Here is a 17650-nt window from a genome sequence, read left to right as displayed (position 1 = left end):
ACTCCCATCAATTGAAATCAGGTTTTGTCCCTGCTTCTCTGATAAAACTATCCTGGAAAGGTAAAGACTTCCCTGTTGTTAAATCTAGTGATACCTTGTTGGCCCTTACCTCACTTCCATACTCTCTCTGGCATTTGGACATGCCCATCTTCTAGGGACACTCTTACTTTGGACTCTTATGTCACTATTCTCTCTAGCCTTGTCATCCATTTGCTCCTCTCAGTCCCCACTCTTATTGTTATAGTTAAATCCTCATTGTGGCATCTTATTGTGGTTTTGATTTGCATTTTCTTAAGGACAAATGATGCTGAATATCTTTTCATGCATTTTATGGTCATCTTTGTATCATTTTTGGAGAAATGTCTATCCAATTCCTTAGGTACATACCCAAGAGAAATGAAAGCAGATGTCCAAACAGAAAATTTGTATACAAATATTCATCACCCATTAAAAAACTGGTTTGCTGTTTTGCTGATGAGTTTGTAAAAGTTATTTATATATTCCGAATGCTAAACCTTATTGGATATATAATCTGCAAAAACTTTCTCCTTTTGTGTGGATTGTTTTTTCAGTTTCTTGATGATGTCCCTTGAAGCATAAAAATGCTTAATTTTGATGATGTCTAGTTTATCTGTTTCTTTTTTTTTTTTTGTGCTTTTAATGATATACCTAACAAATCATTGCCTAATGAAGGTCACAAAAATTTATGCCTGTTTTCTTCTAAGAGATTACATCTTTAGTTACTATATTTACATCTTTGACTCATTTTACATTAGGTGTGAGGTAGGTATCCAAATTCACTCTTTTTGCATGCGGCTCTCCAGTCATCCCCATCATTTGCTAAAGAAATTATTCTTTTCCTTCTCCATTGAGTTGCCTGGCATGTTTGCCAAAAATCATCTGGCCATAAATTTGAGGGTTTAATTCCAAACTCTCAGTGATATTCCACTGACCTATGTCTGTCCTCATGTCAGTCTCATACAGTCTTGATTACTGTGGCTTTGTAGTAAATGTTTAAATTGGAAAGTGTGTGTCCTTCAAATTTGTTCTTTTTGTTTAAAAACATCCACTTCTATATTAATTTTCAGATAATTTTCTTAATTTCTGCAAAGAAGTCAGATGGGATTTTATATTGAATCTCTAGATCAATTTGGAGAGTATTGCTGTCTTAATATTAAGGTTTCCAAACTATGAACATGAGAAGTATTTTCTTTTTATGTTTATTTATTTTAAGACACACACACACACACAGAGTATGAATCCCAGGCAGGATCCACACGCTGTCAGCGTTGAGCCCCATGCAGTGTTCCATCCCACGAACTGTGAGATCGTGACCCAAGTTGAAATCGAGTCAGATGCTTAACCTACTGAGCCCCCCCGGTGCCCTGAGAAGTGTTTTCATTTATTAGGGTTTTCTTTAATTTCTTTCAACAATATTTGTAGTTTTCAGAGTAAGAGCTTTGTACTTTTGTTAAATGTATTACCAGTAACTATTCTTCTTGATGCTATTCTAAATGGAACTGTTAATTTCATTTTTTTTTTTGTTTGTTCATTGTGACTGTAAAGAAATAGAATTGACTTTTGTTTATTAGCCTTTTATCCTGCAACCTTGCTCAACTCATTTCTTAGTTCTAATAATTTTATAGTGGATACCTTAGGATATTCTGTATATTAGATTCTGTCTTTAGTGAATACAGATAGTTTTACTTTTTCTTTTCCCATCCTGTCCACCACAAGTAAGGTGAGGTGTGGATTTTTCGAAGATGCTTTTTATTATTAAGTTGAGGAAGTTTCTTTCTATTTCAAATTTGAGGAGTGTTTTTATCAGAAAGGGATGTTGAATTCTGTCAAATGTTTTTTTTTTTTTTTTTTTCATCAATTGAGATGACCGTGTGTGGTCTTTATCTTTTACTCTATTGATGTGGTGTGTTACATTAATTAATTTTTGGATATTATACCAACCTTGCATTCTTAGATTAAATGTACATGAATATTTCTTAGGTTGAATTCAGGAAGAGTAAATTTTCTGAGGACTGAGTAAAAATTAATTCAGTAAAAGGCCAGAGAAACAAGACTGGAAAATAATTTCCATTTTAAGATAGTAACTAGTTAGAAATCCTAGAAACTTTGGAAATACAAATGTTACTGTGAAAAGATTAAAAAAGGCTGTAAGAATATAAATTAATGCACAACTCTTTGAGTCCTCTACTTTTCCATTAAAGTCCTGGAACTAAATATTCATAATATTCTGGATTCAACAAAATTTAACAACCTGTCTCAAATATCCCTACTCTATAAAAATTACTTTAATGCTTTCCTCATAAATTGCTCAATCTTTTCTATTTTTCCCTCCTTCCCTTTCTCCCTCCCTCCTTCTCTTTCCCTCATACACACATCTTTGCCAGGTATTATCCTAAATAAGAGTATCACTGATTTCTATCCTGTTTGGATATTCTTAAGTACTTACCCCCCAAATGGTATCAATTGGGAGTATAGTGAGGTTACTTATGATCTTCGAATCAGCTTCTACCCTTACTACCGTTAAAGAGAGAAGACCCTCATAGACAACCATAAAGACAGAAAAACTTACTTTTAATTATGACCCCAAGAATGATCAATATCTCTATTAACAGGGACAGGGGCTTCATCTTCTCATAAGCAGTTCCTCCTTACTTATAACACAGGCAGAACTAGGTGGCTGGCCCACAAGTTTCCTCTTTACAGGTTTGCAGGGGTCAGGATTTGGTTGCTAAGCAACCATTTCCTTACTCTTGGGCCAATGAGCTGCCAGAAAGTTCCTTTCAACTGGAATGAAGGCAGCTACTGGAAAGAGCAGGCTACGGGGAGGGAACCATATCTAGTCTGCTAGTCTGGTGGGAGGGAGATAAGGAGTATGTTTAAGATATGTAAGAGTTGCTCTCTGAAAGGAAAGAAATAAACCAGAAGTCCAATTTGTACATGTCCACAATAACATTCAAGTCATTTTCAGAACTGCTAGAAGTGTTTATTTTTATGTTACCTTCAGTGTTGCAAGCTGCACTTATATGAAAACACAATTAAGTACGTGAGCTGACCTAACATCATCCTTCACTCTAACATCTGAAGGCGATGGTGCACGGGAAGCATATGGATCAAGTCTGCTTTCGTCGCCATCTTGGTGAAAATGTTTATCCTCTTTTTGAGTAAAGAACTGCTGACGTTTTACTGGGACAAAGGCAAACAAATTCCAGTGATCATTTTTTTTTAAAAGGCATTTCATTACACTTTCCTTAAAAGGTATTTAAAAATGCCCTCTTCATTGTCTTTAACAATATGGGCAGTTCATAAGTGAGTACCCTCAAGGCTTGAACCAGAAATGAAAATGAATATTTAGGTAAAAGCATGGGAATATTAAGACTATCCAAGGAATGGAACTGAGAAATTATGCCTAAAATATATCCAACATTTACAGTGTGTACAGGTAATTACTTCAGAAATAGACATATTTATTGCCTTGAATTTCCAGGTTTACTCCCTTTGTTAGTTTCCCAATGCTTTAATCTCTCTCTGTCTTCCTCTTACAAGGACACTTGTGATTACATTTAGGGCCAACCATGATAATATCGGATAATCTCCCCATCTCAAGATCCTCAGTCACATCTGCAAGTCCCTTCTGCCAAATAAGGTAACATTCACAGGTTCCAGAGATTAGATCCTGGAAATCTTTGGGACCATTATTCTGTCTATTCCCTAGTATCTTTTCCTTTCACCAAGGGACTTCAAAATGGGACTTTCCTAACTTCTGTACTTTTAAAAATTGCCTAAATATAATTTATTTAAACTCTTAAATATAATCTGTTAAACATTTTCCAAATATTTTTTGCATTCCCCATTTGGATCCAGATTTATCAGTATCTTTCAGCAGATGATTTTGCCTCCTACTTTCACTGAACTGAACTCATTGGACCTATCTTCCCTCTACTTTCTTTTCATTAAAAATTTTTTTGAATCTTCATTCTTTTTTCAAATTCATCACAAAAGATGAAATGCTTTTTCTATACTCTAAGTCCAAGACTTCCCTCACTTTTGATTCTATCCACATTTGCTTTATCTTTTTCTAGTATTTCTGACATTTGTCCTTCTTTTCTCTTTTTTGTCTCAATCTTTTGTCACCAATCTTCTTAATTTAAACACTTTTCATTTCATTTCATGTCTCTTAGAAAAATTTTCCCTTGACTCTGGTGTCCTTCCAACTACTATGTACTTTACTTATCCTTTAATCTCTAAACATTAAAACAAAACAGACCACAATCACTTCTCATTGTTTTTCACTTTTTCTTCAACTACTTGTTTTTATTTTCACTGATTTACATAGACTATAAATTCAATGATCTTTTCTCAGTTCTCATCCTACTTGATCTGTGAGATATCTGATATTTCTAACCACAAACATCTTCTTGAAAACATATTTTTGGTTTCTCTGAAAATTGAGCTGCAAATATTTTTCTACTTGCTTGAACACAATTTCTCACTCATTCTATCACTTCCTCACCTATTCATTCACTTATTGAATACCTACTATATGCTAATGATGTATGCCATTCTTTTTCAGGCATTTGTTAATTTCACTTGTCAGTTACTCTCTTAGTCTTTGCTTTAAAAATATGGCCTCCCCAAGGTAACCTCTTTTGGTCTCATGTGCTCTTCCTCAGTTTTACCAACATCTCTGTATGGACGCTCATTCTTCTCATTCAATAATTTTTATTGAGAATCTATTTTGTATCTGGCATTGTGTCATTCTCTGTGGGCAAAAAGATATACTTCCTGTCCTCAGAGAGTGAAAGAGAGTCCAGAGTGAAAGATAAATATTAACAAAAGAATCACTCAAATATATTTATAATTTCAAAGTGTAAAAAATGCTATATAGGGAAGTAAATGAGCACTGAGGGCATATAAAAGAACACGTGGGTAGGGCTCAGGTGGGGTCAGTGTTAGGGAAGGCTTTGCCAAGGAGTGATTTTTGAGCTTAATAAGAATAAGAATAAGAGTAGGTCCACTAAGGGGTGCCTGGGTGGCTCAGTCAGTTAAGCGTCCCACTCTGGATTTCAGTTCAGGTCATGATCTCACAGTTCGTGTCAGTTTCCTGCTTGGGATTCTCTCTCTTTCTCTCTCTCTGCCCCTCACCTGCTCATGTGTACTCTCTCTCTTTCAAAATAAATAAACAAACATTAAAAAAAAAGAACAGTTAAAAAAAAGAATGGGTTCACTAAGCAAATCATGTCTCAGTTACAGTGGCAAACATGTGAATAGACCATATGGTGAGAATAAGATGTGTTCAAGGAAGTGAAAAGCTCTATGGTTGGTATGAATGAAACCAGAAATTGGGTGGTGGGGGTAAGGAGAATTGGTAGGTGATGAGCCTTCTATTCTTAATGATTTAGTTTTTATAAGACTGTATAAGTCAGCTTGGGCTGCAATAGTAAAAGGCTATAGATTGGGTGACTTAAACAACAGAAATTAATTTTCTCACAGTTCAGAATGCTGGCATAGCCTGGTTATGGCAAAGGCTCTTCTCCCATATTGCAGATGGGCACCTTCTCACTGTGTCTTCACATGGCATGTATGATGGGGAAGGGGGGAGGAGGAGGAGGAGCAAGAGTGGATATACATATATATATATATATAATATATAATATATGATATAATATATATAAAATATAATACATATTAATATAATATATGATATAATCATGTACAATAAAATATATATTATATAATATACAATATAATAATATATAATGTATATATAATATTATATATATGTATATATATCTTCCTCTTCTTATAAGGCCACAGTCCTACTGGATTAGGGTCTCACCCTTATGATCTCATTTAACCTTAACTATCTCCTAAGTACCCAGTCTCTACATATAATAACACTGTCAGCTAAGATTTCAATAAATAAACTTTGGGGGAATACAATGAAGTCCATTGCAAAGACCACTAGAAAGTCATTGAATAATTTACAACAGTGATTTACAACATGATCACATTTCACAACATGATCACATTTGAAAATGTGATGCAGGGGATAGAATGGACATAAGAGGGGCAAGAGAAGACACGGGGGCCACTTAAGAAGTCTTTGTAGTAGTCCAGTTAAATTCACACTGAGCTTATTGCAGTGTCATTGGAAAGGTGAGCAATTCAAGAGTGATACAGGAGATAAAATTGAGAAGGTATAGCAGTTCATTTGAAATGAGAATAAAGTTATAAGAGGTATCAGGGATAGTGTTTAGGTTTCTAGATTGTTCAACTGAATGGGTGATGAGCCATTCAAAGAGATAAGAGACACTGGAAGAAGTCTAAGTGTGGGGGAAAGATCATGAGCTCAGTGTGGTACATGGTACATTTCAGGTACTTTTGAGAGAGTAAATATTAATATTTAACACTTTTCAATGATAATGGTATTTTATCAGAATAGTTAATGCTAAAACAAATACCCTCTAAATACCAATGCTGTAACATAATAAAAGTGTTTTGTTTATATCATAGCTTGATGTGGTACTCCTTGGATCCTTGAGATACTCCTTCTAGCAGTGAGTGACTCAGGGATCCAAGCTCCTTCCTTCTTGACATGCTGCTTCTGAGATCACCATGAAAAGAAAAGAGAGAATATGCATAAGTGTACAAAAGATTTGATGGCCTGGAATGGCATACATCACTTTTGCCTTATAACCCACTCAGCATACAGTTACACATCCTATCTAACTTCGGGGGAGGCTGGGAAATATCATTTTTCTATGGGCCAAGAGAAAGAAAATTGTATTAGTGAGCATCTTTGCCACATTTACTAGGTGCTAGTCACTGTATGTGTTTTAATGCATTCAATCCTCACATCAATCAAGGTAGATACTATATTACCATCTCCATATAATAATTTAAATAAGCAAGGTGTAGAGACTTTGAGTAACTTGCCAAGCAAGGGTCACAAAGTCAATAAGGGTAAACGTAGGATTTGAATCCAGATGGTCTGGCTTCAAATACCTTTTAGCCAGTGCATAATGCTGCCTCTTAAAGTTGTGATACAGTATATGGTAGCACATATAGGTCTAAAGTTCAAGAAGAAATTTTTATCGAAAATAATAAATTTGGCAGTCATTGGTATAACTCGGATTGCCAATCTCAGCAGTGTTGACATTTTGGGCCAGATGATTTGTTGTGGGGGGCTGAACCATGCACTTTAGGATGCTTAGCAACATCCTTGACCTCTTCCCACTAGATGCCAGTAGCATTCTTTTCTCAGTTGCAATAACTAGAAATGTCTCCAGACATTGTCAGTGTTCCCTACAGGGCAAAACTTCCCCTGGTTGAAAATCACTATTATAACTGAACCATGAGTACGGATAAAGTTGTTAAAAAAAAAGTATATAGTGAAAAGAGATAAGGGGATAAGACCAAGTCTTAATGAACTCCAAAATGTAATGGCTGCAAAGGAAGATGGGCCAGTAAAGGAAACTGAGAAGGAATGGCCATACAGGAGGAATCTCAAAAGGGTGAGAAAAACTGAAGGAAAAGGATGCTGCAAGGAAGAATGAGAGGTCAAGAGTGTTAAATGCTGCCAAGAGATCTTGTAAGAGAAAGACTGAAAAATGACGATTACACAGCATGTGACGGTCACTGGTCACCTTAGCAAGAGCTATTTCAGTTATTTAATAGGAAAGAACCTAGAAGAGAGGGGACTGAAAAATTGAAAGTGGGATGTAAGGAAACTGACACAGCAGGTATTGACAACCATTTGGAAAGAAAGGAGATGCAGTAGCTGGAAGGTGTTGTGGAGTCACAGGGCGATTTTTTTTTTTTTTTTTTTTTATCATGAAAGAGACTTGAGAAAGTTTAAAAGTTGATGTATGGTTCTAGTTCCTTGAGTTAACATGAAATAAAGAATAATCAGTAGCATATTTAAGGTTCCTAAGAAAGCACAGATGAACTCTAGGTTGGGGTGGAAACGGGTTCTCTCTTGTAACAAAAAAGATAGTGCCCAGTATGATGCACTTTCCAGCAGACACTTCACACTTAGCATTTCTAAATAAGAACTCAATATATTTCCCACAATATCTGCAACTGCTCTTAATTGCCTAATATTAATAATATTGCCATCCTCCTCCTAAACTAACCCATGAAACTCTTCTTTCTCTTCTTCATTCTGTTCCCAAAATCTATTCCATTACCAATGTTTATTGATTCTACCTTTGTAATGTATATTGAAGCAGAGCCCTTCTTTTATTTCCATTGCCAAAAAATAAGTGCATATTTTTATTACTAGCCCAAATGTCACTTCCTTCTTGAAGCCTCCCTTATTTCTCCCAGCCAAATGAATTTTTATGTATTTCACAGCATTAAAAGAAAAAGAGAAGTCTCAGAGGCATTATTAAAATAAAAATTATTACATTAGTATGTCATGAATCATATTCATGAGTGTTCTGTTACTCAAAACATTTCATTTTTTTACAATTCTTAACAGGGCCTTTCTTTCTTCCTTTTTTTATTATTAAAAAATGTGTTGCAAATATTAGCTCTTACACACCTGGCTTAAGTACAATACATAAAACAGCACCCCAATTGTCAAATAAATGTGGATTCACTACATCCACCAAATCAGCCTTGTGGATGGTCTAATATTTAGCAATGTAATGCATTTGGGGAGAGGATCTAAATTTTGGATCACCCTACTTTTTTGGTTGGCTCCACCTGAACTGTATTTTCAGAACACCAACAGGTAAGTATTACTCAGAATCAAGCCAGTCCTTTAACCCAGTGCCTTGAGTTGAAGCAACTGGAGAAGGAACAAAAGGATAAGATGACCTGGCTCTGGTTGATCTGCTTTGATATCAGATTTTTGTTTCTAACGTAACATGTTGGTTGCCAACTACTTTTCAGTTCCTTGAGTAGTTCAGTTTATCTTTGTTCTTTGCAAACTTCACAGAACTCCAGTGAAAACTAATTTTTACTAAAGTTTGACGAGCTATTTCCCGATCCTTTCACTTTTTTTGGTTATAATTTACTCACCAAGAGGAAAGCTTCAGATTATCTGGTAAAATCCATTCAGACTGGCCAGTTGGAGTAGACACGAACAATTCGCGCTGACTCAATTCTCCTCTTACCTTCACATCTTCCAGTTCCGCAGGCTGCTTTCGCCGGCTGGTTAGCCAGTCACCTGGCGCACCTGGCCCTTGGCCACGCCCTCAGGTCCTCCTAGCTGCGCGAAGCCTGGTGTAGCGCTAACAGCCTCACGCTCCTCCCAGGCGTCCGTTCCACGCCCCGCCCCCTAAAACGCGAGGCCATCTCCAGCCCCCTCGCGCCCTGGCTCCGCCCCCTCTAGCTCCCCAACGTCCTCGGCGTCGGGCCCGAGCCTGCGCCTGCGCGTGCGCCCTGGGGCCGAAGTAGGGGCGCGCGGTGACTGGAAAGCGGAGAGCGGCGGGCGGTACAGCCAATGGGAGGCGTCGCTGGCTAGCGGCTGGAAGGCGGGGCCTGCGCGGGTGTTAGGTTAGCGCGAGGCGTGACCTAGTTGACAGGCGCTGAGGTGCTGCTTTGGCGGCGGCCGCGGGGCTGAGGCGGGTGGGAGCCGAAGCGGAGCGCGGGCTGAGAGAAGCGACTGGCTAGCGGCGCGGGACTCGGAGCCTCTTGCACTTTTTTCCTCCCGAGTGTCCCCTCCCACCCCTCCCACTCCACACACACCCTGTTTGCCCGTGAGCCTGGGGAACTTGCAGCTTAAAGCCAGCCACCCCCACGGCAACATGTACCCCAGCAACAAGAAGAAAAAGGTGTGGAGAGAGGAGAAAGGTAACTGGCCCGTCGAGTCCTGGGGCTGTGGGGGGTGGGAGTCGGGTGGGGGTGGGGGTCAGGGCTGTGTGTGCCGCGGCGCCCCCCGCCCGAGCTCCCGTCTCGCGCCTGCCCGGCCGGTGCCGCCTCCCTCGCGTGTCCGTGTGTACACACGCGCACACGCGCGCGCTTACCGGCGTGCACGCGCCGCCCCCGGGCACCTGCAGCTCGCACACGTGTGGGCGCACGCCCCTCTGCTGCCTGCCGCGCCCGGTCACCTTCTTCCCATGCGGGGCTGCCTGCGCCTGGCTGGTGGCGGAGACCCCTGAGCGGCAGTTCCTGGGCCGCAGCACAACTTGTTCAGGTCCCCCACCCTCTCCTGGGACCCCAGCTGGGACTTTTGGACTCCTGGCCAGGTTGTCCCAGGCACACGTGCCCGCCGGCGGGCACATTAGCTGCTGCAGCTGCTGCGCCTTCGCGCCCAGCTGACCCTCAACTATTCACTCCTCGCCTCTAGCCCCCCACCCCCTAGCTAGTAGAGTGTCTGCTCTTTCGGGCGTTTACCCCGTCTCCAGGCCTCTTCCTTCTGCGCCGCAGTGTGACTTTGGAAACCTGGAACTCTAGGGGAAACTGAAAACGGGCGTCTTGTCCGCGAGGATAAGAGCTTTCAGAGAAGTCTGAATGGGCTTTCTCTGCAGTGTGTTTCTCTGTATTTCATCCCCATTCGTAATCTGAAGCTGCTCAGAGTAAGGTTGTGAAACTGATACCGCTCTCCATGAATGAGCTTCCCTCTGAATTTTGTGCACATCAAAGCTCATCCAAATCAGCTAGATTGACAGTGGCACTGATTTCTGTAAGACAGAAGTGTGCGAACCAACCCTCTCTTCTCTCTTCCTCTCCCCTTTTTCTCTGGCATCATAATTAGATAAATCTGAGATAAAACTTTAGTGTCTGGAGTTGTTTCATTCTTTTCACACTGTAGCTTTTTACAGAAGAGTAGCAAAGAGAACTTGCATTGCTACTGCTAACATAGATTAAACCTGTGTACCAGAGTGAGGTCAGGTGAGGGTAGTGCAAATTTCTCCGAAGAATCCTATCTTTTTATTAGAAGGATAATGGAGTGACTAGGTTGAAAGTTGATTTGCTTGAAAATAGTTCTTAAAACTTGTAGATTATTATTGCAAGCTCTGGCTTTTATGAACACTAAGGCCAAACAGTGGACATAAGGAAGAGAATGAATGTGGAAAAAGAATCCTTTATGTAAGGCCTACTTAAAATAATTCCGAGGAAGGGGATGAAGAAAGGATTCTTTTTTAAGTGAACTACTGGGAAGAGTTAATATAATTGAACAATCCAAGTAAAATGGTCTCTAAAATATTGAAAGATTGGGTTGTATGTCATTTAATTCTATCTTAATGATCATGGGCTTATATCGAAGTAAAAATTCTGGTGTCACAAAACAAATGCTGTTGAAAATAATAGCCTGGTAGATATAAATTAGTGTAAAATAATCTTTGTTTTTGCAGTAGTAGTTACTTTAGTTTCAACACACTTTTAACAATGATTTACCTTGTAAGCATTGAAAGATCGTCTGTGCCCATTTTTGTTGATGGTCTTGGAATGTTAGTTTTGTATTGTTAATAAGGCAAAATAGTGGAAATCATGGAGATTGTTTTCAGTACATAATTTATTGATGAAGTAATGATTATTGCTTAGGAACTATTTTTCTGTCATAATAATGTTCCTAAAGTAACAATGTTACAATGGTTCCTTCATTTAACACCTACATATTTGGACTGTGAAGAGCAGACATTTTAGAATCTTTGATGTCTTGATTTTTTTTTTTTTCTTCTAACAGTAGGGGAAAGTACAACCAAATTAATATTTTCTAAATAAAGAAGTAAATGCACAATTAAAGGTATCTAACAAAGTAAATTTCTCCTGTCTAAAACTAACTATTTTTGCATGAAGTTTAATGTTAAAGGAAAAACATTGTGATTTGAAGACTTTAATGTATGTCTCAGTTTATCAGGATGTCTATTTTTGGAATATTTAATATTTAAAAAGAAGGAGCTAAGGATTTCCAGTATGGTTGTTACTATTAAAGAAGCTGATGGGGTGCATGACTTTTTTTCTTTCATTGCACTTGTGAGGCTGGTATTATATTTTTGCAGCTGTTACTTAAATCTAAAGGAAGGCTTACCCACCTCATTGAAATGTCAGGGTATTCTGTAAACATACTTTTACTCAGTATGCCATCTAATCGTAGGTCTGCCTACTTATATGCTTGGTTCATAGAGCAGAGATTCATTGTAAAGGTGAAGCATTAAGGACAAGTTTTGTGTAATGCTAAAGAAACTGTATAGATGTCTGTGGTCCTCAGTATGTTTCATTGTTGAAACAAATAACTAAGGACTTCTCAAGTCCACATGTGTTAAATAAACTGTTTTGAGCTATAATTTAAAACCACTTAATGTGTATTATAATTTTAAGAACTGAGACATAAATTATCTCATTGTTTTATTTTCTTATTATTGATCTTATTTCTGTTCTAAGTGTCCATACTTAAATGTTTAAATAAATGGAATCACGGAGGCCAGGTTGCCTTCCCGTATTACCTTCTGACATTTACTAAAACTGTGAGTTGCTTCAAAATATCTCTCAACCTGATCACTGATGATGTAATATTTCTGTATTAGTGATCTGAACTTTTTAGTAGTGTTTTGGTAAGTGCTAGTCATCCCTTCTCCTTTGTGTGAGTCTTCCAAATTTATCATTTCCTTAAAGCTTCCTATGCCATCAAGACCCCCCTCCCTTCTCCTACACAAACACATGACATTTCCTTTTAATGCACGGAGAAAATTCATCTCACGTAACACGAACAGCCATAATATCTTCCCCTGTAGTCTCATTTGTCCATTTCTTTACATGTCCTTTGTCTTTTCAGTTCTGTTCCTATCTTAAAGGAAGGACTTAAAAAAAAAAAAAAATGTTTATTTTGAGGTGGGTAGGGAGAGAGGGAGAGAGAATCCCAAGCATGCTCCACACTGTTAGTACAGAGCCCAATGGGGGCTCAATCCCACAAACCAGGAGATCATGACCTGAGCCAAAATCAAGAGTCAGATGCTTAACCAACTGAGCCACTCAGACTCCACCAATGGCTTATTGATTTTTATTCTTCCTGATCTTCCTGTAGCAATTGACAGTATTTCCCTTCTTCTACTTATTATAACTTTGCCGGTTTCTACATCACTGGCACTTTGATTCACCTGGTACGTCCAGTGACATCTAAGTTTTATTTCATTTTATTTATTTGCATTTAAGTTTCCTCTTTGTGTACACTCCCTGATTATGGTGTTTTGTTTTGTTTTGTTTTGTTTTGTTTTAGGTTTGATCACATCCCTTACCTTTTCCTATTAACTTCCTTTAGGACCAGAAGTTTGGGTCATAATTTCCAAAATCTCTAAGCTAAACCTCTTTCCTGAATTCCATATTCTTGATTTCAACTCGAATACCCTTTAGGCATCTTACATTCAATACAGTATTGTCCTTTGAGTATTGTAGTGTTGTGATTTGGTTTTATCATATCTAATTAAAATATCTTATTATCATTTAATGTGGCTGAAGAAAAGCCAGTTCTAGGAGTAGGACAAATGTTGGCTCCCCATTTCTTATTCACTTGTACTTATATTAAAACCTTTGGCAGTTTATTTCTGTGAAAGAATCTTTTAAAGTGATTATTTTATGAGAGTTAGACACCTGAAACTAGGTACTATCCTTAAATCCATTCATCTTGTAATCTGCTGACAGACAGTTGGAGAGTACAACTGTCAATCTCTTTACATTGTGTAGACCTTTGGTAAAGTATATGATACATGGCTGCTGGCATACAGAAACACATCGCCTTTTTTGAAGAGCTTTTCCTGTGACAGTAGTACACTATAGTGACTAATAGTTTAGGCTATAGTTTTTGACTTAGGGAGATATGTGACTGGATTTGAATGGAAAGCTTTCTTGCTTTGGACAAGGTGCTGAACATTGATGTGCTTCATTTCCCTATCTACAAAATAATAATAATACTACCAGCGTGCCTGGGTGGCTCAGTTGGTTAAGCCTCCGACTCTTGATTTTGGCTCAGGTCAGATCTTGCAGTTCTTGAGTTCAAGCCCTGTGTCAGGCACCACATTGCTGACCGTGTGGAGCCTGCTTGGGATTCTCTCTCTGCCCCTTCTCCACTTGTGCGTGTGCGCACACTCTAAATAAATAAATAAATAAATAAATAAACTTAAAAAACCATCCTTAAAAAAATAATAATACCAATTTTGCTGAGTTGTTGGAAAGATTATTTTCATTATATGTGTGAAGTCCTGCCACTCTTAAAGAACAGGGGCTTTTTTTTTTTTTTTAAAGTTTATTTATTTTGAGGTGGTAAGGGGCAGAGTGAGAGAGGGGAACAGGATCCTAAGCGGCCTCTGTGTGGAGCACAGAGCCTGATGTGGGGCATGAACTCAAACTGTGAGATCATGAACTGAGTGGAAATCAAGAGCCGGACACTTAACTGACTGAGCTACCCAGACACCCCAAGAACAGTGACTTCTTTGTAAGTGACACCAACTGTTAATAATTCTAAGGTGCATTTGAAGAATATTTTAATCTTACCAAGATGTATATTGCAAGTTGTGTTTAAAAAAATTTTTTTTTCAACGTTTATTTATTTTTGGGATAGAGAGAGACAGAGCATGAACGGGGGAGGGGCAGAGAGAGAGGGAGACACAGAATCGGAAACAGGCTCCAGGCTCTGAGCCATCAGCCCAGAGCCTGACGCGGGGCTCGAACTCACGGAGCGCGAGATCGTGACCTGGCTGAAGTCGGACGCTTAACCGACTGCGCCACCCAGGCGCCCCCTGCAAGTTGTGTTTAATCACCTCCACAAAGATATTACATTGAAAGTGTAGTTTTATTGTTGATGGCATTTTAGAATTAAGGAAATACCTTGGTAGCTGCCTTTCTTGTGCTCTTAACATTTCTATGTATTTGTCTTAGGATTTTGTATTTTATTTATGTAGCAGTTACTTTGTATATTATCCATTCCCGTTTTGTCTTGTGAACTCCTCAAGCTTAAGGATCACCTTTGTACCGGCAGTGTATAAACATTACAGGCACATAGTAGACTGTTAGTAGATGTTGATTGAAAGAGTTCACTTATTTCTTGGTCTATCACAAAAGAGTCTTCCTCATCAGGCTTTGATTCCCCCTCCCTCCCACATGCCCCAGTAACATGGTGTTAACTTAACACTTTTTAACAGTCAAATATGAAATCATTAGATTTTCATTTTGATGTTTCTCAGGCCCACACTAATTCTTTGATTTGTTTATATGATTAATGTTTAAATTATAAAATAATTGCTGAATTTAAAAGTTAAATACAAATGGAGATTCTGCTTTTGTTTTGCAAGAACGTTTACTGAAGATGACCTTAGAGGAGAGACGCAAAGAATACATAAGGGACTATGTTCCCCTGAACACCATCCTATCGTGGAAGGAAGAGATGAAGGGCAAGAGCCAAAATGATGGTAAGTTTCTCAGAACATTTTTAGGTATATACTGTTCCCATTTATTTATGATTTCTGCGAGACAATTTTGACAGAAATGAATAACTGGCATTCAGTAAACAGATGACATTTTTGCTATTTGAAGTAATTGGTTGCATTTAATTGTTTTTAGCAACCTATTGTGTGTTATTTAAATTTAGGAAATTATATTAACATAATTCATGTTACAATCCACATTTATAATATGACACTTAAAAAAAACTATTCCATAGTTGTTCTTGGAGTAATTAATATTAAGGATTTGGTGCTTTGGTGGTGTGGCCCTTTGAGTTTGTTTTGATTAGATTCATTTATATTGGATTTCTTTAAGTTATTGTAAGGATTGGATATAGTTGAAAGTGCGTTAGGAAGAACAAAGAAAAACTAGTATTTCACAGAGTTTTAGAGAAGAGTATATGTTTTGTATAGTATGGTATTATGTCTACATGTAAAATATTTGTATTACAAAATTTACTGTCAAAGTCTTTATGATTTAATGAGAGTATAGCATAGATTGTTTGAGTCAAGATATGTGTTAGAATATAAGTGAAATTTTAAGTATTGAAAAAATAGATGCAAGAAATTCTTAAAAAACAATGTAATAGATTTAATAGATACTTATTATGTTTACTTCTGAATTAGCACTCATTGCTCTGGATGTAAAGTTTAGAAGAAATAAGGTGCTTTTCAGGATTTTTAACATTTGAGAAAGAAAGGTAACTTTATGAAAGGGACTTGGAACATGCTAATTTCACAGGTTATGGTCTTCGATTGATGGAACTGTACAGGATACTGTGAGTTTAGAACAAGAAGTCTGGTATGGAATTCCAGTGGACAAATCTATGGGAAACAACAGCCCAATTAGGCTTTTCTGTCTGTGAAGAGAACACATTCACCTTAGTGTTTGCATCTTAGGCAGAATTTTTCTTTTTCAAGAAGGCAAAACATGTGGGTTTTCAGATTTTGCTTGAAAACATATGTGACCTTGGGCAAGTGAAGGTAGTAGTTCTACCTCAAGTTATAATGGGATCATTGGACAAGCTGATTGGGACATACACATCTAACCTGCTTGCTCAGGGTTTTCAGCAAAATAAATGCAAATTATTTTAGTAATGGTCTGATTAAGACATCATTCATTGATAGAGAAAGTAGTGCTGTGTAATGAAAAGAATATAGAACTAGAGACCCAACAGGACAGATTTTTTTTTGTTCTAGGACCATGTGCCTCTTCCTTTTTGGGTCTCAGTTATTCTTTTGTTTGTAAGAAACTGGTATTGAATACTTCAGCTCCGTTATTTTATGGCTAGTAGATCTCTTTTTTTCCAGTGCTTCATTCATTTAATTTTCTTTCTTAGTTGCTGTTTTAGCTGGTTACTTTTCTAAGGATATAGTACCTGATGTTCTTTTAAAACACTTTTTGCCTCTCAGATAGAGGTGGATTTCTGTTGCTGCCAGAACAATTGACAAAGCAGTAGCGATACCAGGTTATATTGCCCAATGTTGGGTCTGCTCATCTCTGCATTAAGGCTTGGCCTTTATATTGGCTGCTTCTATTTGAATATTCATATAACAGTGTAGGGTTGAATTGGATTATCAGATAACTCACAGTTGGGTGTTTTCAGAGATAGACACCAAAATATATCCCCAAATCAGAAAAATACATTGAATAACACCAGTTATTCATTGTTATTCCCTAATTACTCTTATATCCCGATATAAGCTTTATAAGTGGGTTACAACTGCTCTATATATTTCAGTTTTTTCATTCATGCTGTTTGGAACTAAAAGTCTTTCATGGGGAGTGAGGTGGTGTGGTCAAAATTGTATTTCTGTTGAACAGTTTTTTTGTTTTTTCCATCTAATGTTACTTGCTCCTCTGTTGTGACCTAGAAATTAATGACTAGCCTCTTCTTTTTCATGAAAAAAAAAAAAATGGAATGGCTCATTCTACAAGTAATATCTGTTTATTTCTTTACATGATAGATATCTTTTGTAAGTGGTTTCTTTCATTGTTTCCTATCCAGTGCTCAGTTATGCTAAAATATTAGTAAAGAGAATTTTAGTATTTTAACAGATCCTTTAAAATTATAAATTAAAACAATGATAAAGAACAACTATAGTTTTGTATTTTGTTTTGAAATGTTTAAACCACTGCTTATAAATGTATATATAAGTAGATTCATATTTTTATAATGACTTAATTTTTTATGTATGAAATTTCCAATTAAGTTTTAAAAGAAGTCTATAATTCTCTGTCA

The 17650-nt window shown here is 37.6% G+C and overlaps 2 protein-coding genes across 6 annotated transcripts in view; one reads left to right on the top strand and one right to left on the bottom strand.

The window, feature by feature from the left end:
- The window catches only part of SEL1L2 (SEL1L2 adaptor subunit of SYVN1 ubiquitin ligase), a 123356-nt gene extending 114172 nt beyond the window's left edge, over window positions 1-9184 (bottom strand). For 3 of the 5 annotated variants that reach the window (XM_086701649.1, XM_086701651.1, XM_086701652.1), the window contains exon 1: window positions 2591-2739. In XM_086701649.1, coding sequence (XP_086557775.1) covers window positions 2591-2648 — 58 coding nt within the window. In that variant the 5' untranslated portion in view covers window positions 2649-2739. Of the gene's footprint in view, window positions 1-2590; window positions 2740-9143 lie in introns of those variants that run through there. The other 2 variants (XM_086701654.1, XM_086701653.1) reach the window with 2 other exon arrangements.
- Window positions 9185-9530: 346 nt separating this feature from the next.
- Window positions 9531-17650, top strand: part of MACROD2 (mono-ADP ribosylhydrolase 2) — a 2047210-nt gene continuing 2039090 nt past the window's right edge. Inside the window, exons 1-2 of the mRNA XM_086701648.1 lie at window positions 9531-9822; window positions 15258-15374. Of these exons, the coding sequence (XP_086557774.1) occupies window positions 9777-9822; window positions 15258-15374 (163 nt within the window). The 5' untranslated portion in view covers window positions 9531-9776. The remainder of the gene's footprint in view (window positions 9823-15257; window positions 15375-17650) is intronic.

Source organism: Puma concolor, chromosome A3, assembly GCF_028749965.1.
Source record: "Puma concolor isolate L17-30 chromosome A3, mPumCon1.1.hap2, whole genome shotgun sequence".
Classification (NCBI taxonomy): Eukaryota; Metazoa; Chordata; class Mammalia; order Carnivora; family Felidae; genus Puma; species Puma concolor.
This window is presented reverse-complemented; position numbering and strand designations above follow the sequence as displayed.